The 20,169-nt window shown below is 44.2% G+C and overlaps 1 protein-coding gene across 1 annotated transcript in view; it reads left to right on the top strand.

Moving 5' to 3' along the window:
• rapgef2b (Rap guanine nucleotide exchange factor 2b) overlaps positions 1 to 20,169 on the top strand; it is a 710,204-nt gene that overhangs the window by 520,124 nt on the left and 169,911 nt on the right. Inside the window, exon 16 of the mRNA XM_070871784.1 lies at positions 4,289 to 4,532. Coding sequence (XP_070727885.1) covers positions 4,289 to 4,532 — 244 coding nt within the window. The remainder of the gene's footprint in view (positions 1 to 4,288; positions 4,533 to 20,169) is intronic.

Genomic DNA, 20,169 nt, shown 5'->3' on the forward strand with positions numbered 1-20,169 from the left:
TAGCAGTATCTGGACTGGATGCTGCATTAATGTAGCACATAATCATTCCCCTTCTGAGACTTGGATTAAAATACACATTGGACTAACGGACTGAGTTGATACTGCTGACTGTAAAGGGCCTATACAAAATGAATTTAGGCCATCTTGATCCAGTTCCAAGCAAATCTATAACACAGAACTACCCATAGAAACATAGAAACATAGAAAATAGGTGCAGGAGCAGGCCATTCAGCCCTTCTAGCCTGCACCGCCATTCAATGAGTTCATGGCTGAACATGAAACTTCAGTACCCATCATTCACACCCTTTTGGTTCATTTTTTTAATTCATTCTCGGATTATGGGCGACGCTGGAGAGGTCAGCATTTATTGCCCATTTAATTGTCCTTGAGCCGCCGCCTTGAACCGCTGCAATTTGTGTGGTGAAGGAACTTCCATAGGACAATTGATAGGGAGTTCCAGGATTTTGACCTGGCGACGATGAAGGAACAACGATATATTTCCAAATCAGGCTGGTGTGTAACTTGGAGGGGGTGGTGTTCCCATGTGCCTGCGGCGCTTATCCTTCTTGGTGGTAGCTGTCGTGGATTTGGGAGCTGCTGTCGAAAAAACCTCGACGAGTTGCTGCAATGCATCTTGTAGATGCTACACACTGTAGCCACGTTGTGCCGGTGATGGAGGAGTGAATGTTTAAGGTGGTGGATGGGGTGCCAATCAAGCAGGCTGCTTTGTCCTTGATGGTGTCAAGCTGCTTGAATGTTGCAGCTGCACTCACCCAGGCAAGTGGAAAGTATTCCACCACACTCCTGACTTGTGCCTTGTAGATGCTGGGAGGGCATTGGGGAGTCAGGAGGGGAGTCACTCGCCTCAGAATAACCAGCCTCTGACCTGCTCCTGTAGCCTCATCCAGTGGTTCATCCAGTTAAGTTTCTGGTCAATGGTGACCCCATGTTGTTGATTGTGGGCGAATTTAACAATGGTAATGCTATTGAATGTCATGAGATAGTGGTTAGAGCATCTGTTATTGAAGATGGTCATTGCCAAGCACTTGTGTGGCACGAATGTTACTTGCTATTTATCAGCCCAAGCCAAGATGTTGTCCAGGTATTGCTACGTGTGGACTACGTGTGCTTCATTATCTGAGGAATTTCACTCATTATATAAGGATAATGCATAAAAAGTTGTTGATTGCATTGAGTGAGACCACCTAACTCGTACTCAGTGTTCCATTTAATTATTATCATGTGCTTTGCACCAGAGCAAGTGTAATAAATTGAGCTTCAGCTTCAGAGCCAATGATGTGCATAGAAACATAGAAAATAGGTGCAGGAGTAGGCCATTCAGCACTTCTAGCCTGCACCGCCATTCAATGAGTTCATGGCTGAACATACAACTTCAGTAACCCCTTCCTGCTTTCTCGCCATACCCCTTGATCCCTCTAGTAGTAAGGACTTCATCTAACTCCCTTTTGAATATATTTAGTGAATTGGCCTCAACTACTTTCTGTGGTAGAGAATTCCACAGGTTCACCACTCTCTGGGTGAAGAAGTTTCTCCTCATCTCGGTCCTAAATGGCTTACCCCTTATCCTCAGACTGTGACCCCTGGTTCTGGACTTCCCCAACATTGGAAACAATCTTCCTGCATCTAACCTGTCTAAACCCGTCAGAATTTTAAACGTTTCTATGAGGTCCCCTCTCATTCTTCTGAACTCCAGTGAATACAAGCCCAGTTAAGACAAGCCCAGTTGATCCAGTCTTTCTTGATAAGTCAGTCCCACCATCCCGGGAATCAGTCTGGTGAATCTTCGCTGCACTCCCTCAATATCAAGAATGTTCTTCCTCAAGTTAGGAGACCAAAACTGTACACAATACTCCAGGTGTGGCCTCACCAAGGCCCTGTACAACTGTAGCAACACCTCCCTGCCCCTGTACTCAAATCCCCTCGCTATGAAGGCCAACATGCCATTTGCTTTCTTAACTGCCTGCTGTACCTGCATGCCAACCTTCAATGACTGATGTACCATGACACCCAGGTCTCGTTGCACCTCCCCTTTTCCTAATCTGTCACCATTCAGATAATAGTCTGTCTCTCTGTTTTACCACCAAAGTGGATAACCTCACATTTATCCACATTATACTTCATCTACCATGCATTTGCCCACTCACCTAACCTATCCAAGTCACTCTGCAGCCTCATAGCATCCTCCTCGCAGCTCACACTGCCACCCAACTTAGTGTCATCCGCAAATTTGGAGATACTACATTTAATCCCCTCGTCTAAATCATTAATGTACAATGTAAACAGCTGGGGCCCCAGCACAGAACCTTGCGGTACCCCACTAGTCACTGCCTGCCATTCTGAAAAGTACTCATTTACTCCTACTCTTTGCTTCCTCAATCCACGTCAGCACACTACTCCCAATCCCATGTGCTTTAACTTTGCACATTAATCTCTTGTGTGGGACCTTGTCGAAAGCCTTCTGAAAGTCCAAATATACCACATCAACTGGTTCTCCCTTGTCCACTTTACTGGAAACATCCTCAAAAAATTCCAGAAGATTTGTCAAGCATGATTTACCTTTCACAAATCCATGCTGACTTGGACCTATCATGTCACCTCTTTCCAAATGCGCTGCTATGACATCCTTAATAATTGATTCCATCACTTTACCCACTACTGAGGTCAGGCTGACCGGTCTATAATTCCCTGTTTTCTTTCTCCCTCCTTTTTTAAAAAGTGGGGTTACATTGGCTACCCTCCACTCGATAGGAACTGATCAGAGTCAATGGAATGTTGGAAAATAACTGTCAATGCATCCGCTATTTCCAAGGCCTCCTCCTTAAGTACTCTGGGATGCAGTCCATCAGGCCCTGGGGATTTATCGGCCTTCAATCCCATCAATTTCCCCAACACAATTTCCCGACTAATAAAGATTTCCCTCAGTTCCTCCTCCTTACTGGACCCTCCGACCCCTTTTATATCCAGAAGGTTGTTTGTGTCCTCCTTGGTGAATACTGAACCAAAGTACTTGTTCAATTGGTCTGCCATTTCTTTGTTCCCCGTTATGACTTCTCCTGATTCTGACTGCAGGGGACCTACGTTTGTCTTTACTAACCTTTTTCTCTTTACATATCTATAGAAACTTTTGCAATCCGCCTTAATGTTCCCTGCAAGCTTCTTCTCGTACTCCATTTTCCCTGCCCTAATCAAACCCTTTGTCCTCCTCTGCTGAGTTCTAAATTTCTCCCAGTCCCCGGGTTCGCTGCTATTTCTGGCCAATTTGTATGCCACTTCCTTGGCTTTAATACTATCCCTGATTTCACTTGATAGCCACAGTTGAGCCACCTTCCCTTTTTTATTTTTACACCAGACAGGAATGTACAATTGTTGTAGTTCATCTATGCGGTCTCTAAATGTCTGCCATTGCCCATCCACAGTCAACCCCTTAAGTATCATTCGCCAATCTATCCTAGCCAATTCACGCCTCATACCTTCAAAGTTACCCTCCTTTAAGTTCTGGACCATGGTCTCTGAATTAACTGTTTCATTCTCCATCCTAATGCAGAATTCCACCATATTATGGTCACTCTTCCCCAAGGGGCCTCGCACAATGAGATTGCTAATTAATCCTCTCTCATTACACAACACCCAGTCTAAGATGGCCTCCCTCCTAGTTGGTTCCTCGACATATTGGTCTAGAAAACCATCCCTTATGCACTCCAGGAAATCCTCCTCCACCATATTGCTTCCAGTTTGGCTAGCCCAATCTATGTGCATATTAAAGTCACCCATTATAACTGCTGCACCTTTATTGCATGCACCCCTAATTTCCTGTTTGATGCCCTCCCCAACATCACTACTACTGTTTGGAGGTCTGTACACAACTCCCACTAACGTTTTTTGTCCTTTGGTGTTCTGCAGCTCTACCCATATAGATTCCACATCATCCAAGCTAATGTCTTTTCTAACTATTGCATTAATCTCCTCTTTAACCAGCAATGCTACCCCACCTCCTTTTCCTTTTATTCTATCCTTCCTGAATGTTGAATACCCCTGGATGTTGAGTTCCCAGCCCTGATCATCCTGGAGCCACGTCTCCATAATCCCAGTACACTTGTCAGCTACTGATTATACTGGCTGTATAAATTCTATGTTTCTTGTATGAGGCCTGAATACAACATTGTACAGAATCTCCCCGCCACCCCTGAAATCTGTGTTGTAGCAGAAGTCTCTTTGATTATGATCAGAAAACTTATTTGGTTAATTCAATTTTATGCTTCTTACACAGTATTTAAGGAACTTCTTTCCAGACTCTCAGAAGAGAAGAGAAATGGTGCTCCGCACTTACCTAAAATTGGTGACAAGAAAGGTAGCCGTTACTCCATTCCAGACCTTGCTGTAGATGTTGAACAGGTGATTGGATTGGATAAAGCAAATAAGAAGGCAAAGGCAAACACAGTGGCAGGACGGAACAAATTGAAGAAAATACTGGACAAGACTCGAATCAGCATTCTTCCACAAAAACCTTACAAGTAAGTGGATGCTTTTTGCTGTGAATTTCAGTGAAAATGACTGATTCATGAATGTTTTCTTAAGTGCTGTGTGATTTACATTAAGTTGAGGCTACCTAATGGCAACAGGAAAATACTCAGTCTGTTCCACAAGTTAGCAAGACCTGACAATTGATAATTCATGAATGACTAAGGTCTTTCTCTGGTGGAATAAATAGGGTATTGGTAATATTGAGATTGTCCAGTGGAATTATTTCCAAATGTTGATCTTTCAACGATATATTTGCGAGTTAATAAAACCATGGAATTTGCAGCATAGAAAGTGACTATGAGATCAAACATGCTAGCTTTTCACTGCCAGCTATCTGTCGAGTTTCCTGCCCTTTCCCCATATTATTTTACATTATTTTCAAAACTTATTCAATTTGCTTTTAAATTACCTTATTGACTCTACCATAATAGTCACTTGGGTAAATTGTTCCACATTGTAATAACCTGCTATTTGGCAAAAATTTCTTCCAACTTCCTCCTACTGAAATAATCCTATCCTTTCCTTGGCTCTAATATACTTCCTGTAGTGGGGTATCCAAAACGGCACACAATATTCCAACTGTGGACCTAACCAATCTCTTGTACAAATTTGACATTAGATAATCAACAAATTCTGTATGAAGGTCAAAATACCTTTTGTCTTTTTATCACTTTTTCTACCACGATTGGGGATCTGTATATCTGCACTCCCATATCTCTCTGTTTCTTCACTCTGTAAGAGTCTTCCTGTTGGGGGTATACTTGCTTTCACCTATTTCTTGAACTATACTACTTCACATTTTTCTACATTAAACTGCATCTGCTCACTACAGTAAATGTCTAGAAAGCAATTTCTTGCATCCTTTCTCGCAGTCCCCTTATTTGTTATCATTAGAAACTGATATAACTTCTCCTGTACTTGTGTCCAAATTGTTTACATCAATAGAGAACACAAGAGGTCCCAGCACAGATTCTTAAGGCACACCAGTACTGCTACCAATTTAAGTTAGGTTGGGTGTTTGGAAGTTTTACTTTTCTTAGAAGGTGATCGCCCTGCGGAACAGGATTTCAAAGATGATAATGAGGACTGACGCCTTGCAGTCGTTCAAGATGTGAGCTAAATTTTTGGAAAATTACATAATCGTGGCTGACAGTAGGTAAGATTCTATGTAATGAATTTGGAGCCTCCTGGGGTTTGCCTAATAGCCCTGGAGATTTGGGGAACCATTTTTGACAGAGGATTCCCATATTGGTTTCAAATCTTGTTTTTGCATCTCCCAGGAGATCGGGGGGAGGAAGGATAGGTTCATGGGAGGAGTCCAGCAAAAATGCATGTGGGCCTGTTATCCTTTTCTCATCTGAGGTACATAAAATAGCATCCTGTCAATCCAAAAACATTAATTTAGCCCTACTCTCTGCTTTCTGTCTCCATCCATCAATCTATCCATGTGACTACATCCTCTTTCACACTATAAGCTTCCATCACCATCTGCAGGTATTTTCTTTCCCACCGGCCAGACAGACCCACTAGAGTGGCGGTACATTGGTATACCTTCAGGAGGGAGTGGCCCTGGGTGTTCTCAACATAGACTCTGGGCCACATGAAGTCATGGCATCAGGTCAAATATGGACAAGGAAACCTGTTGATTATCACCTCCTGCTTTCCTTCAGCTGATTGATGAATCAGTACTCCGCCATGTTCAACACCACTTTGGAGAAGCACTGAGGGCAGCAAGGATGAAGAATGTGCGTGGGGCACTTCAGTGTCCATCACCAAGAGTGGCTCGATAGCACCACTTCTGACCGAACTGGCCTGGCCGAGTCCTGAAGGACATAGTTGCAAGTCTGAGCTTGTGCGGAGGTGGTGAGAGAACCAACTCAAGGAATAAAAGAACTTGACCTCAAGAGCATAAGAAATAGGAACAGGAGTAGGCTATACGGCCCCTCGAGCCTGCTCCACCATTCAATAAAATCATGGCTGATCTGATCATGGACTCGGCTCCACTTCACTGCCCGCTCCCCATAACCTCTTATCTCCTGATCGCTTAAGAAACTGTCTATTTTTGTCTTAAATTTATTCAATGACCCAGCTTCCTCAGCTCTCTGAGACAGTGAATTCCACAGATTTACAACCCTCTGAGAGAAGAAATTTCTCCTCATCTCTATTTTAACTGGGTGGCCCCTTATTCTACGATCATGCCTTCTAGTTCTAGTCTCCCCCATCAGTGGAAACATCCTCCCTGCATCCACTTTGTCAAGCCCCCTCATAATCTTATACGTTTCGATAAGATCATCTCTCATTTTTCTAAATTCCAATGAGTAGAGGCCCAACCTACTTAACCTTTCCTCATAAGTCAACCCCGTCATTCCCGGAATCAACCTAGTGAACCTTCTCTGAACTGCCTCCAAAGCAAGTATATCCTTTCGTAAATATGGAAACCAAAACTGCACGCAGTATTCCAGGTGTGGCTTCCCCAATAACTTATATAGCTGCAGCAAGACTTCCCTGCTTTTATACTCCATCCCCTTTGCAATAAAGGCCAAGATACCATTGGCCTTCCTGATCACTTGTTGTACCTGTATATTATCCTTTTGTGTTTCATGCACAAGTACCCCCAGGTCCTGTTTTCACCAATCTACCTGTCACAGATGCATCTGTACATGACGGTATTGGTAGGATTGACCACCACACAGTCCTTGTGGAGACAAAGTTATATCGCACTACCACCATGTTAAAGGGATAGATTCTGAACAGATCTAGCAGTTCAAAATTGGGCATCCATGAGACGCCATGGGCCATCAGCAGCAGCAGAATTATATGCCTCCACAATCTGTAACCTCATGGCCAGTCATATCCCTCACTCTACCATTGCCATCAAACCAGGGAACCAATCATAGTTCAATGAGGAGTGTAGAAGAGCATGCCAGGAGCAGCACCAGGTGTACCTAAAAATAAGGCGTCGACCTGTTTGAAGCTACAGCACAGGACTACGTCCAAGCTAAGCAGCGGAAGCAGCATACTGCAGACAGAGTTAATAGATCCCACAACCAACAGATCTGATCAAAGCTCTGCAGGTTCTGCCACACCCAGTTGTGAATGGTGTTGAATAATTAAGCAACTAACGGGAGAAAGTGAATCCATGGACATCCCCATCCCTATTCTCAGCGATGGCGGAGCCCAGCATTTGAGTGCAAGAGACAATGCTGCAGCATTCACAACCATCTTCAGCCAGATGATCCATCTCGGCCTCCTCCTGAGGTTCCCACTATCACAAATGCCAGTCTTAAGCCAATTTGATTCACTCCACATGATAGCAAGAAATGGATGAGCGAACTGGATACAGTAAAGGCTATAGGCCCCAACAACATTTTGGCTGTAGTGTTAAAGACCTGTATCTAGAACTAGCCAAGTGTCTGGCAAAGCTGTTCTATACAGCTTACAACACTGGCATCTAACCAACAAAGTGAAACATTACCCAGGTATGTCCTGTCCATAAAAAGCAGGACAAATCTAATCGAGGCAATTACGCCTCATCAGCCTACTCTCAATCATCAGCAAAGTGATGGAAGGTGTCGTCGACAGTGCTATCAAGCAGCATTTACCAATAACCTTTTCACCGACGCTCAGTTTGGGTTCTACCAGCTCCAGACCTCATTACAACCTTGCTCCAAACATGGACAAAAGAGCTGAATTCCAGAGGTGAGGTGAGAGTGACTGCCTTTGATAATCAAGGCAGCATTTGACAGAGTGTGGCACCAAGAAGTGCTAGTAAAATTGAAGTCAATGGGAATCGAGGAAAACTCTTCACTGGCTGGAGTCATAACGAGCATAAAGGAAGACGGTTGTGATTATTGGAGGCCAGTCATCTCAGCCCCAGGACATCGCTGCAGGAGTTCCTCAGGGCACTGTTCTAGGCCCAACTATCTTCCGGTGCTTCATCAATGACCTTCCTTCCATCATAAAGTCAGAAGAGGGGATGTGCGCTGATGATTGCATAGTGTTCAGTTCCGTTCACAATTCCTCAGATAATTAAACACTCCGTACCCTAATGCTGTAAGACCTGTACAACATCCAGGCTTGGGCATTCACACGACACAAGTACCAGGCAATGATCATCTTCAACAAGAGAGAGTCTAACCACCTCCCGTTGACGTTCAGTGGGATTACCATTGCCAAATCCACCACCAGCAACATCCTGAGGGGTGGTTACCGTTGACCAGAAACCTAATTGGATCAGCCCGATAAATACTGTGGCTACAAGAGCACGTCAGAGGCTGGGTATTCACATTGGGATGTTTTGAGGTCACAAAAGGTGGTATATACATATATATTACAGATCTTTTTCTTCCTTTATTCTGTGACCTTTTGACTCCAAAAAGCTTTTCCACCATCTACAAAGCACAAGTCAGGAGTGTGATGGAATACTCTACTTGCAGCGGATTGCAGTTGTCAAGAAGGCGGTTCACCACCACCTTCTCAAGGGTAATTAGGTATGGACAATAAATAGTGGCCTTGTCAGCGATGCCTACATCCCGTTGAATGCATACATTTTTTTTTAAGTTTTTGTCGTGCCTCATGGCAAGCAGAGATGGGATCATATATATAATTCTTTGACTGCAGGTAGATAAAAAAGGCCAATAACATTTTGGGTTTATTAAAAACAGCATAGAAGTAATGATGAATTTGTACAAAGAGGGGTTTGTAGAAAAGTACTCTGCAGTTTTCAGCGATCCATTTTTAGAAAGGACAGTGTTTGTATGTGTATATTGAGAAGCTTACTGAAACAGTAGCAAAACGGCATTTCAGCATGGAAATCTTCAGGAAGATTAAAATGAATGTGCTTTCATAACAGCTGTTGAGTGGTTTGTGATGCTTTTTCAGTTTAATTAATAAATATTACATTGCCGTGTAAATAAATGTCTGGTGCAAGGGAACCCAAAGATGTTATGTGGCACCTTCCATCCAGCAATAATCATTCCAAATTACTATCATGAATAAAATGAGAAAATTAAGGATTACACATTAATTATTGAAGTGTAAAGCAGAATGGCCTAATGGCAGGTGTATGATCTCAGTTACGTGAAGGAAGCCATGAGTGGAAGTCAGACACTTCTCCCTAGCGATCGGCAGCAAATCAGTTAGTGAATGAGCCTGGGCTACCGTCATCCATTTTTTTGCAGTTGGTTACAGGGTAATCTGGAACAAGATTATTTGCCTCACTTCTGAGCTGTGAAATTGTGCATTGGTGTCAGGAGACATACATAGAGAGTGGGATGGAAAACATCATTTCCAAGTAGAAATATTTGTGCATATTGTATGCATGTGCCAATAAAACCATGTGACCATCTTATGCATGTGAATTGCTGTTTTTATTCAATTTACATGAGATAACAACCTTACTTGGAGGTACTTCACCTCAGGCCACCATATATTTGAGAAAAGAGTGAAGCTCAATGGCAACTAGCATTAGCTGTAAGCGCAGCCTTGACAATTTAATAAGCTTTATTGTGGTGTCGCTTTCAGAAGCAAAGCACCCCTGCCATATGGTGACTATCGTATGCTTATTACCTGTATAGTGTGTCAGTGTCTGAGAACACTGCTTCGTGGTGATGTGTACTATGCAAGAGAAAAAAATAAATAAATACTAGACCAAGACTGCAAAGATAAATTGAAAATTGAAATTAAGTAGGACGCGTTACATTGTATAAATGTAATACTGCATGTTCGTTCTTGTGACAAAGACCTGTACAATTCATTATAAGCTGTGTTCTCCTTCATTTATAAAAAATTGTTTTCAGTAGCAACTTGTGCATAGTGTTTTCATAAATACTCTGCTTTTTGTTCACCCTGGAATTAAGGATGAGAAAATGGTATTTAAAAAAAAAGGAACAATGATCCATTGTATCTTGAAGGAATTTTATGTGAACATCTTCATAGCACAATAAACTACTAATTGCTAGGTGACCTCAGCTTTTCTCAGTGCTGTAAACTCTCTTAATTAGTATGATTATTATATAAGAAGCCAGACTATATTCACAAGATTAGCTTCATAAGCTTAAAACACAATGTTTTGTCCTCTTGTATGTGGGGACTTGCCTTTGCTTTCAACCTGTTAACATATATTTTCAAAAATTTCCTTTGAAAATGCAGCGACTATTCTATCACTGTTCTCAAATGACAGAGGCGAACAGTTTTACAAGGGTGTCACCTTTATAAAATAATGACACCCGATTAGATTAATAGGTTGAGTGTAAACGCTAAATTTTAAATGTGAATTGTATGAAAACTTGTGAACAGTTTAATGATGATACTATGAGCATTTATTATATTTAATACCTCTGCTTATAGGTGTAAGAAATACAATTTAATTCTTTCTATTATGAAATTTAAAATTGCATCATTATTTGTAGCTATCTTAGTTTTGTTTTGTCTTAGGATGGTACCAAAGTATTTTAGCATGGTACCAAAGGCTCCGGCCATACCAATTTGAAAACTTCAATTTTCTCACCTTCAGGATATTTTGTGCCACTCGCCATGAAAATATAAATGGATCGCTGTTAGTGGATTTTCCCGTAGTAACTGTTGCAACAAAGGGTTATTAGTCCAGCGACGCTAACTCCACTCAGCTTCTAGCTCGAGTAGTTTTATCATCAACAATCTTTATTTACATTGACTAATAACAGTATATATAACTGTTCTACAATATTAGATTAAATGACAAGATGATATGCAAATAATACAAACTGGTTCACAGGCCTGGAGTGATCACTTTCGGCTCACTAGGCGGCCTGCATTGTTGTGTCTTCTGACTGACCCTGAAAGTGCTCCGATCCCCAAGAGAACAACACATCCTGGTTCCTCAGGCCTGGAGTGACCAGCTCCTGCCTTCCAGGCTCCTGCCCACCCCTAGAATGCTCTGCTCTTGGGGGGGAGGGGGGGAGTTGAGGAAAAGAGGGGGGGGGGAGTTGAGGGAAAGAGGGGTGAGGGAGCGGGCCGGGGGACAGGTTCTATTCTTATACTATCAGCTACCTTGGGCTGTGCTTACGTCCAACATAGTATGTGGTGCATGTTTGCTGAGGCCACATATTTAGGTGTTTATCCCGCTTCTAATCTTTTGGGGTTCCAACTCTGTTCTACAAGCTTTGTTCATTGTATTATAAGTGTGTAGGGCAATCTTTAGCCTTTACTGTGGTATATGGTGTCTTGGCAACTAGTCTCTTATCAGGATGGGCCCTTTCTTGACCTGGGTGTTTATTATTCTTTGTCTACTTTCCAAAATGTCTTTGGTCATACATTAGCTAGAGAGCTAAAAATGCTATCCAAAGCATGCTGGGATACTTTGACCATTTAAAAATATTCTAACAATTACCAAATTCAACTTCATGGATCCTACCAATTTCTGTATGCGTCTCGCTGGTGATGAGGTTTGACTTGTTGTGAATCCATACAAATTAATTTATTTTTCTTTCCTCTCATTAGACCTCGTCCTTCACCAATCTATCCACCTGTCATAGATGCATCTGTCCATGACAGCATTGGTAGCAGTTAAACAACTAACTATTATACAACTAATAGTCATTGTGGAGACGAAGTCCCGTCTTCACACTGAGAACACCCTTCATCGTGTTAAATGAGATAGATTCAGATAGATCTACCAGCACAAAACTGGGCATCCATGAGGTGCTGTGGGCCACCAGCAGCAGAACTACACAATCTGTAACCTCATGACCTGGCATATCACTCACTCTACCATTACCATCAAGCCAGGGGACCAACCCTGGTTCAATAGGAATGTGGAAGAACATGCCAGAGCACCAGGCATACCTAAAAATGAGGTGCCAACCTGGGGAAACTGCAACACAGGACTACATGCATGCTAAGCAGTGGAAGTTCTGCAGTCCTGTCATAGCCAGGCGTGAATGGTGGTGGACCATTATACAACTAACAGGAGGAGGAGGCTCCATGAATATCCCATCCTCAATGATGGCGGAGCCCTGCACGTGAGTGCAAAAGACAAGGCTGAAGTGTTTGCAACCATCTTCAGCCAGAAGTGCCGAGTGGATGATCCATGTCGGCCACCTCCTGAGGTCCCCACTATCACAGAAACCCAATTCGATTCACTCCAAGTGATATCAAGAAATGGCTGAGCACACTGGTTACAGCAAAGGCTATGGGCCCCGCCAAATCCTGGCTGTTTTGCTGAATACTTGTGCTCTAAAACCAGCCGTGTCTCTATCCAAGCTGTTCCAGTATAGTTACAACACTGGCATCTATCCAACAATGTGGAAAACTGCTTAGGTATGTCCTGTCCACAAAAAGCAGGACAATCCAATCCGGCTAATTACTACCCCTAAGTCTACTCTCAATCATCAGCAAAGTTAAGGAAGGTGTCGTTGACAGTGTTACTAAGCGGCATTTGCTCACCAATTGTCAGTTTGGGTTCTGCCAGGATCACTTGGCTCCAGACCTCATTACATCCTTGGTCCAAACATGGACAAAAGAGCTGAATTCCAGAGGTGAGGTGAGAGTGACTGCCCTTGACATCAAGGCAGCATTTGACCAAGTGTGGCATTAAGGAGCCCTAGTAAAACTGGAGTGAATGGGAATCGGGGAAAACTCTTCACTGGCTGGAGTCATACCTAACGCAAAGGAAGATGGTTGCGGTGGTTGGAGGCCAATCATCACAGCCCAAGACATTACTGCAGGAGTTCCTCAGGGCACGATCCTAGGCTCAAGCATCTTCAGCTGCTTCATTAATGATAATCCCTCCATCATAAGGTCAGAAGTGGGGATGTTCGCTGATGACTGCACAGTGTTCAGTGCTGTTCGCAACTCCTCAGATAATGAAGCAGTCCATGCCCGCATGTAGCAGGACCTGGGCGACATTTAGACTTGGACTGATAAGTGGCAAGTAACATTCGCACCACACAAGTCCAAGGCAATGACACTCTCCAACAAGTGAGAGTCTAACCACCTTGGCATTCAATGGCATTACCATCACTGAATCCGCCACCATTAACATCCTGAGGGTCACCATTGACCAGAAACTTAACTGGACCAGCCACATAAATACTGTGGCAACAAGAGCAGGTCGGAGGGTGTCTCACCTCCTGACTCCTAAAAGCATTTCCACGTCTACAAGACACCAGTCAGGAGTGTGATGGAATACTCTCCACTTACCTGGATGAGTGCAGCTCCAACAACACTCAAGAAGCTCGATACCATCCAGGACAAAGCAGCCCACTTGATTGGCACCCTATCCACCATCTTAAACATTTACTCCCTCCACCACCGGCATACTGTGGCTGCAGTGTGTACCATCTACAAGATGCACTGCAGCAACTTGCCAAGGCTTCTTCGGCAGCACCTCGCAAACCCACGACCTCTACCACCTAGAAGGACAAGGGCAACAGGCGCATGGGAACACGCCTGAGAGAGAGAACAGGGAACTACCAGCCATTTAGCCTGATATCAGTCGTCAGGAATCTGCTGAATCCATTATTGAGAAATTAGTAACAGGGCACTTAGAAAATCATAATATGATTAGGCAGAGTTATCACGGATTTATGAAAGGAAATTCATGTTTAACAAATTTATTTGAGTTTTTTGAGAATGTAACTAGCAGAGTATGTAAAGGTGAACCAGTGGATGTAGTATATAAGGATTTCCAAAAGACATTCTATAAGGTGCCACATAAAAGGTTGCTACGCAAGATATGCGGCTTGAGGTAATATTAGAGCATTCGTTAATGGACAGCAAACAGGATAAATGAGTCATTTTCCTGTTTGCCAGGCTGTGACTAGTGGGGTTCCGCAAGGATCCGTGCTCAGCATCAGCTAGTTACAGTCTATATTAATGGCTTAGATGAAAGGAACGAGTGCAGTGTGTCCAACTTTGCTGATGATACAAAGCTAGATGGGAAAGTAAGCCGTGAGGAGGACATAAAGAGCCTGCAAAGGGATAGAGACAGGTTAAGTGAATGGACAATAAGCTGTCAGATAGAGTATAATGTGGGGAAATGTGACGTTAGTCACTTTGGTAGGAAGAATAGAAAAAAACTAATATTTCTTAGGTGTTGAGAAACTATTAAATGTTAGTGTTCAGAGAGATTTAGGTGTCCTTGTACAGGAAACACAGAGGGTAAACATGCAGGTACAGCAAGCAAATAGGAAGGCAAATGGCATGTTGGCCTTTATTGCAAGGGGGTTGGAGTGTAAGAATAAGGAAGTCTTGCTATAATTATACAGGGCTCTGGTGAGACCATACCTGGAGTACTGTTCACAGTTTTTATCTCCTTATCTGAGGAAGGACAATATTTGCCTTGGAGACAGTGTAACGAAGCTTCCCTAGATTGATTCCTGGAATGACAGGGTTGTCCTATGAGGAGAAATTAAGTAGATTGGGCCTATACTCTCCGGAGTTTAGAAGAATGAAAGGTGATATCATTGGAATATATAAGATTCTAGGAGGGATTGACAGGGTAGATGCTGCATGCTTGTTTCCGCTGGCTCGAGAGTCTTGAACTAGGGGGCATAATCTCAGGATAAAGGGTCGGTCATTTAAGACGGCGATGATGATGAATTTCTTCATTCAGAGGGGTGGAAATCCTTGGAAAGGGCTATGGATGATAAGTCATTGAGCATATTCAAAACTGAGATAGATAGATTTTTTTTGACTCAAGGGGAATGGAGGGATATGGGCATTAGGCAAGAAAGTGGAGTTGAGGTCGAAGATCAGTTAGATTTTGAATGGCGGAGCAGGTACGAAGGGCCATATGACCTACTCCTGCACCTAATTCTTACGTGTTTTTATATGATGAGGAACAGCAGGGCAAGAGAAATAAGCCTACTTGTTCACTCTGAGGGCCCAAGTTTCTGGCCGCGCCTAGAACGGCGCAGCCCCGACCTGGGCGCCCGTTTTTCGCGCCACAAGGTACGCCTAAAAAAAACTTACAGATTCTCCAGCTCCCTGCAGGTCCTCTGGAGCCGGGCACAGCGCAGCACGAGCTGTAGGGGGCGGAGCCAGGTCCCTGCGCTGAAAACAGTGCCGGGACCTCTGCACATGCTCGCTACAGTGGGCACGCATGTGCAGTACCTCCAGGCGCCCAAAACTGTGTGGGAGGAGCCCGAAGCACGCAGCCTCTAGTCCTGGCCGAATGGCCTCACTGGGCCTGCGTGCATAAGGCTGCCTCCCACGCCCAGCTCCTGCTTCCTCCCGACCCGACTCGACTCCCGCTTCCCCCCCTCCCCGCCCCCGGACTGGACCCGGCCCGCGCTCCCCCTCACCCGACCTGACCTCCCTCTCCCGACCCAAACCGAACCGACCCCCCCCCCCCCAACCCGGACCCGACCCAACCTGCCCTCCCTCCCCCCACCCCCGACAGGAACCGACCCGACCCGACCTCCCTCTGTCCCCCCCGACCTGAACCGCGCTCCCTCCTTACCCAACCTCACCCCCCCCCCCCCCACCGACCCGACCCGACCCGACCTCTCGACCCCAACCCGCACTCTCCCTGACCCGACCCGCACTCCCGACCCGACCCACGCCACCTACCTGTAAATCTGGTGCTGGGGATGGGCCCTGCCCGAAGTCTTGGGTCCGGCCGGGCCCGGCCCGTTCAGCCTCCCTCCCCCTTCTCCTTTTCCCCTCCTCCTCCTTTCCCCCCTTCTCCTTTCCCCTTCTCCTCTTCCCACCCTTTCCCCTTCTCCTCTCCTCCCCCCCTTCCCCTTCTCCTCCCCCCCTTCTCCTTCTCCTCCTCCCCCCTTCCCCTTCTCCTCCTCCTCCTTCTCCCCCTTCCCCTCCCTCCCTTTCCCCTTCTCCTCCCCCCTTCTCTCCCCCCCTCCCCCTTCCCTCCCCCTCTGCCTCCCTCCCCCTGCCCTCCCCGCTCTCCCTCTACCCCCCTCCTCCCCCTCCCCTCGCTGTCGGAAACACAGACACTGACAGACAGAGAGTGAGAGACGCACACAGACAGACAGAGAGATAGAGCCACTGACAGAGACACGCTGGGGGGGGGGGGCATCCCAGCACGCTGTTGGAGGGTTCCCGGTGCTGCAGTCGGCACGTAAAAAATGTTTTATTTATTGATTTAAAAAAATGTATTTCTTATTAATTTTTTTTGATTGATTTATTGGTTGATTTATTGATGTTTTTATCATTTATTATTGATGATGGCTCTTTATTTGTAAAACTGAAGTGTTTAATGTTTGTAAACTTCCCTTTAAACCGCCCCCCCCCCCATTCCCTACACCTGATTTGTAACCTACGCCTGATTTTCTGAAGTGTAGACAAAGGTTTTTTCGAGCGTACAAAAATCTTCACTTACTCCATTCTAAGTTAGTTTGGAGTAAGTTTTCACTGCCGAAACTTTGAAAACAGGCATAAATGGCCGTACAGGCCCCCTTTTGAAAAAGAAATTCTGTTCCAAAGTGAAACTGTTCTAACTGACTAGAACTGGAGCAAAATAAATGCCGAGAATTTGATACTCCATTCTACACCAGTTGCTCCAAAAAATCAGGAGCAACTGAGGCCGAAACTTGGGCCCTGAATTTCCAGAATTACTCTGTATGCAACATTGGTGAAAAGGTGATTGAGGAGCACCCTGAGCAGAATTGTCCTGACAGTGGATACAGGGGAATTGTGATAGTTACCATGCTTTTCCTTGTTCCTTCACATTTGTATATGATAAACTTCTATGGAAAAATTGGTTGCATCTTTAAGATACTGAAGGATTACACCAACTCTGCAGATTAACCAAAAGAGTGAATGGAACTTAGTGAGTGGCTCAGGACCAACTTATATAGATCTCTGTTGATATTCAATCAGGACCAGGATCTTTTACATTCTTCACCTTGATCACCTTGTTGATCCTTTCTGTAGTACAAAGATCGCTCTGTCACCTTATCCTGTGCGTAATTGGTGATACAGGTACAACGTCCGGAATCCTCGGGACTGAGTCCGTGCCGGTTTTTGAGCTGTGAGGTTCGAAATACGGCAAAACCCGAAATACGGCACGGATTCGGTCGAGGATTTAGGATTTCAGACTATTAATTTTCTTGTCTATCAACAAAACTGAAGTCCCTCATTCCTGGAATCATTCTTGTAAATCTTTTTTGCACCTTCTCTCAGGCCTTTACATCCTTCCTAAAGTGTGGTGTCCAGAATTGGACGTAATACTCCAGTTGGTGCTGCAACAATAGTTTATACAGGTTCATCATAATTTCCACACTTTTGTACTCTCATACTTCAATTTATGAAGCCAAGGATCCCATAAGCCTTTTAAACTGCTTTCTCAACCTGCCCTGCCACCTTCAATGATTTATGCACACATACACCCAGGTCTCTCTGTTGTGCACCCCCTTTAGGATTGTACCATTTAGTTTATAAGTCCCCTCATTCTTTCGACCAAAATGCACCACTTCGCACTTTTCTGAGTTAAATTTCATCTGCCACGTGACCATCCATTTCACCAGCCTGTCTATGACTTCCTGAAGTCTATCACTCTCCTCCTCACTGTTCACTATACTTCCAAGTTTTGTGTCATCTGCACATTTTGAAATTGTGCCCTGTACACCCACGTTCAAGTCATTAATGTATATCAAGAAAAGCAGTGGTCCTAGACCCGACCTCTGGGGAACACAACTGTGTACCTTCCTCCAGTCCGGAAAACAACTGTTCACCACAACTCTCTGTTTCCTGTCACTTAGCCAATTTCGTATCCATGCTGCCACTGTCCCTTTTATTACATGGGCTTCAATTTTTCTGGCAAGCCTAATATGTGGCACTTTTTATCAAACGCCTTTTGGAAATCTATGTATACTACGTCAACCGCATTACCCTCATCAACCCTCTCTGTTACCCAATTAAAAAACTTGATCAATTTGGTTAAACAAGATTTGTCTTTAACAAATCCGTGCTGGCTTTCCTTAATTAATCCATCCCTATCTAAGGTAATGTTTTGTCCCTGATTACTGTTTCTAAAAGCTTCCCCATTACCGAGGTTAAACTGACTGGCCTGTAGTTGCTGGGTTTATCTTTACACTCTTTTCGAACAATGGTGTAACATTTGTAATTCTGCAGTCCTCTGGCACTACCCACCCCTATATCTATCGAGGTTTGGAATATTATGGCCAGTACCTCCACAATTTCCACCCTCAATTTCTTCAGCATTCTAGAATGCATCGCATCTGCTCCTGGTGATTTATCTACTTTAAGTACAGCCAACCTTTCTGTACCTCTTATCAATTTTTATCCTATCCAGTGTCTCCACTACCTCCTCCTTCACTATGTCTATGGCATTATCCTCTTCCTTGGTGAAGACAGATGCAAAGTTCTCATTTAGTACCTCAGCCATACCCTCTGCCTCCATGCATAGGTCTCCTTTTTGGTCCCTAATCTGCCCCACCCCTTACTACCCTTTTACTATTTATATGCCTATAGAAGACTTTTGGATTTCCTTTTATGTTGGCTGCCATTCTAGTCTCATACCCTCTCCATGCCCCTCTTATTTTCTTTATCAGTTCTTCTCCGACCTTTCTATATATAGCCTAATTCTCAGATGTATTTGAAACCTGACATCTGTTAGATGTGCTCTTTTTCTGCTTCATTATATTCTCTATCTGTTTCATCATCCAGGGAGCTCTGAGTTTAGTTGCCCTACCTTTCCCCCTTGTGGGAATGTACCTCGACTGTACCCAAACTATTTCCTCTTTAAAGACAACCCATTGTTCCACTACAGGTTGCTTGGCAATCTTTGATTCCAGTTTACCCGGGCCAGATCCGTTCTCATCCCCCAGTTAAACATTTTTACTCTAGATTGCTACCTGTCCTTTTCCATAGCTAATCTAAACCTTATGATACTATGATCACTGTTCCCTAAATGTTCACCTACTGACACTTGCTCCAGTTGACCTACCTCATTCCCCAGAACCAGATCCAGCAATGCTTCCTCCCTCGCCGGAAAGAACTTGGATCAATAAAGTTCTCCTGAACACACTTCAGAAATTCTTCTCTTTCTCTGCCCTTTACACTATTACGATCCCAGTCTATGGGCCCACGTTTCAGCTCGAGTTGCTCCTATTTTTTTGGATCAACTAGTTTAGTATGGAGTATCTTAGAAATCGCAATTCTCGGCATTTAGTTTGCTTCAGTTCTAGTTAGTTAGAATAGTTTTGTTTTAATACAGTTTTTTTTTTTCAAAAGGGGGCGTTACCAGCCACTGACGCCTGTTTTTCAAGTTTAGGCAGCGAAAAGTTACTCCAAACTAACTTAGAATGGAGTAAGTGTCGATTTTTGTAGGCTCAGAAAAACCTTGCCTACACTTTATAAATTGGGCGCAGGTAGCAAGAGATGGAGGGGCGGGGGTAGTTGAGGGGATTTTACAAAGCATTAAACGCTTCACTTTTATCAATAAAGAACCATCATCAAAAATAAATGATAAATAAATCAATCAATAAATCAATCAATCAATCTAAAAAAATTAAAAGTTTCTACTCACCTACTGCAGCACCGGGAGCCCTCCAACAGCCTGCTGAAGAGCTGGTCGGGCGGGCCCCGCCGCCGGCAAGGTGCTGCTCGGGCGGGCCCCGCCACTGAGGAGGAGTTCGAGCGGGACGCGCCCCCGAAGAGCTG

Source organism: Pristiophorus japonicus, chromosome 2, assembly GCF_044704955.1.
Source record: "Pristiophorus japonicus isolate sPriJap1 chromosome 2, sPriJap1.hap1, whole genome shotgun sequence".
Classification (NCBI taxonomy): Eukaryota; Metazoa; Chordata; class Chondrichthyes; family Pristiophoridae; genus Pristiophorus; species Pristiophorus japonicus.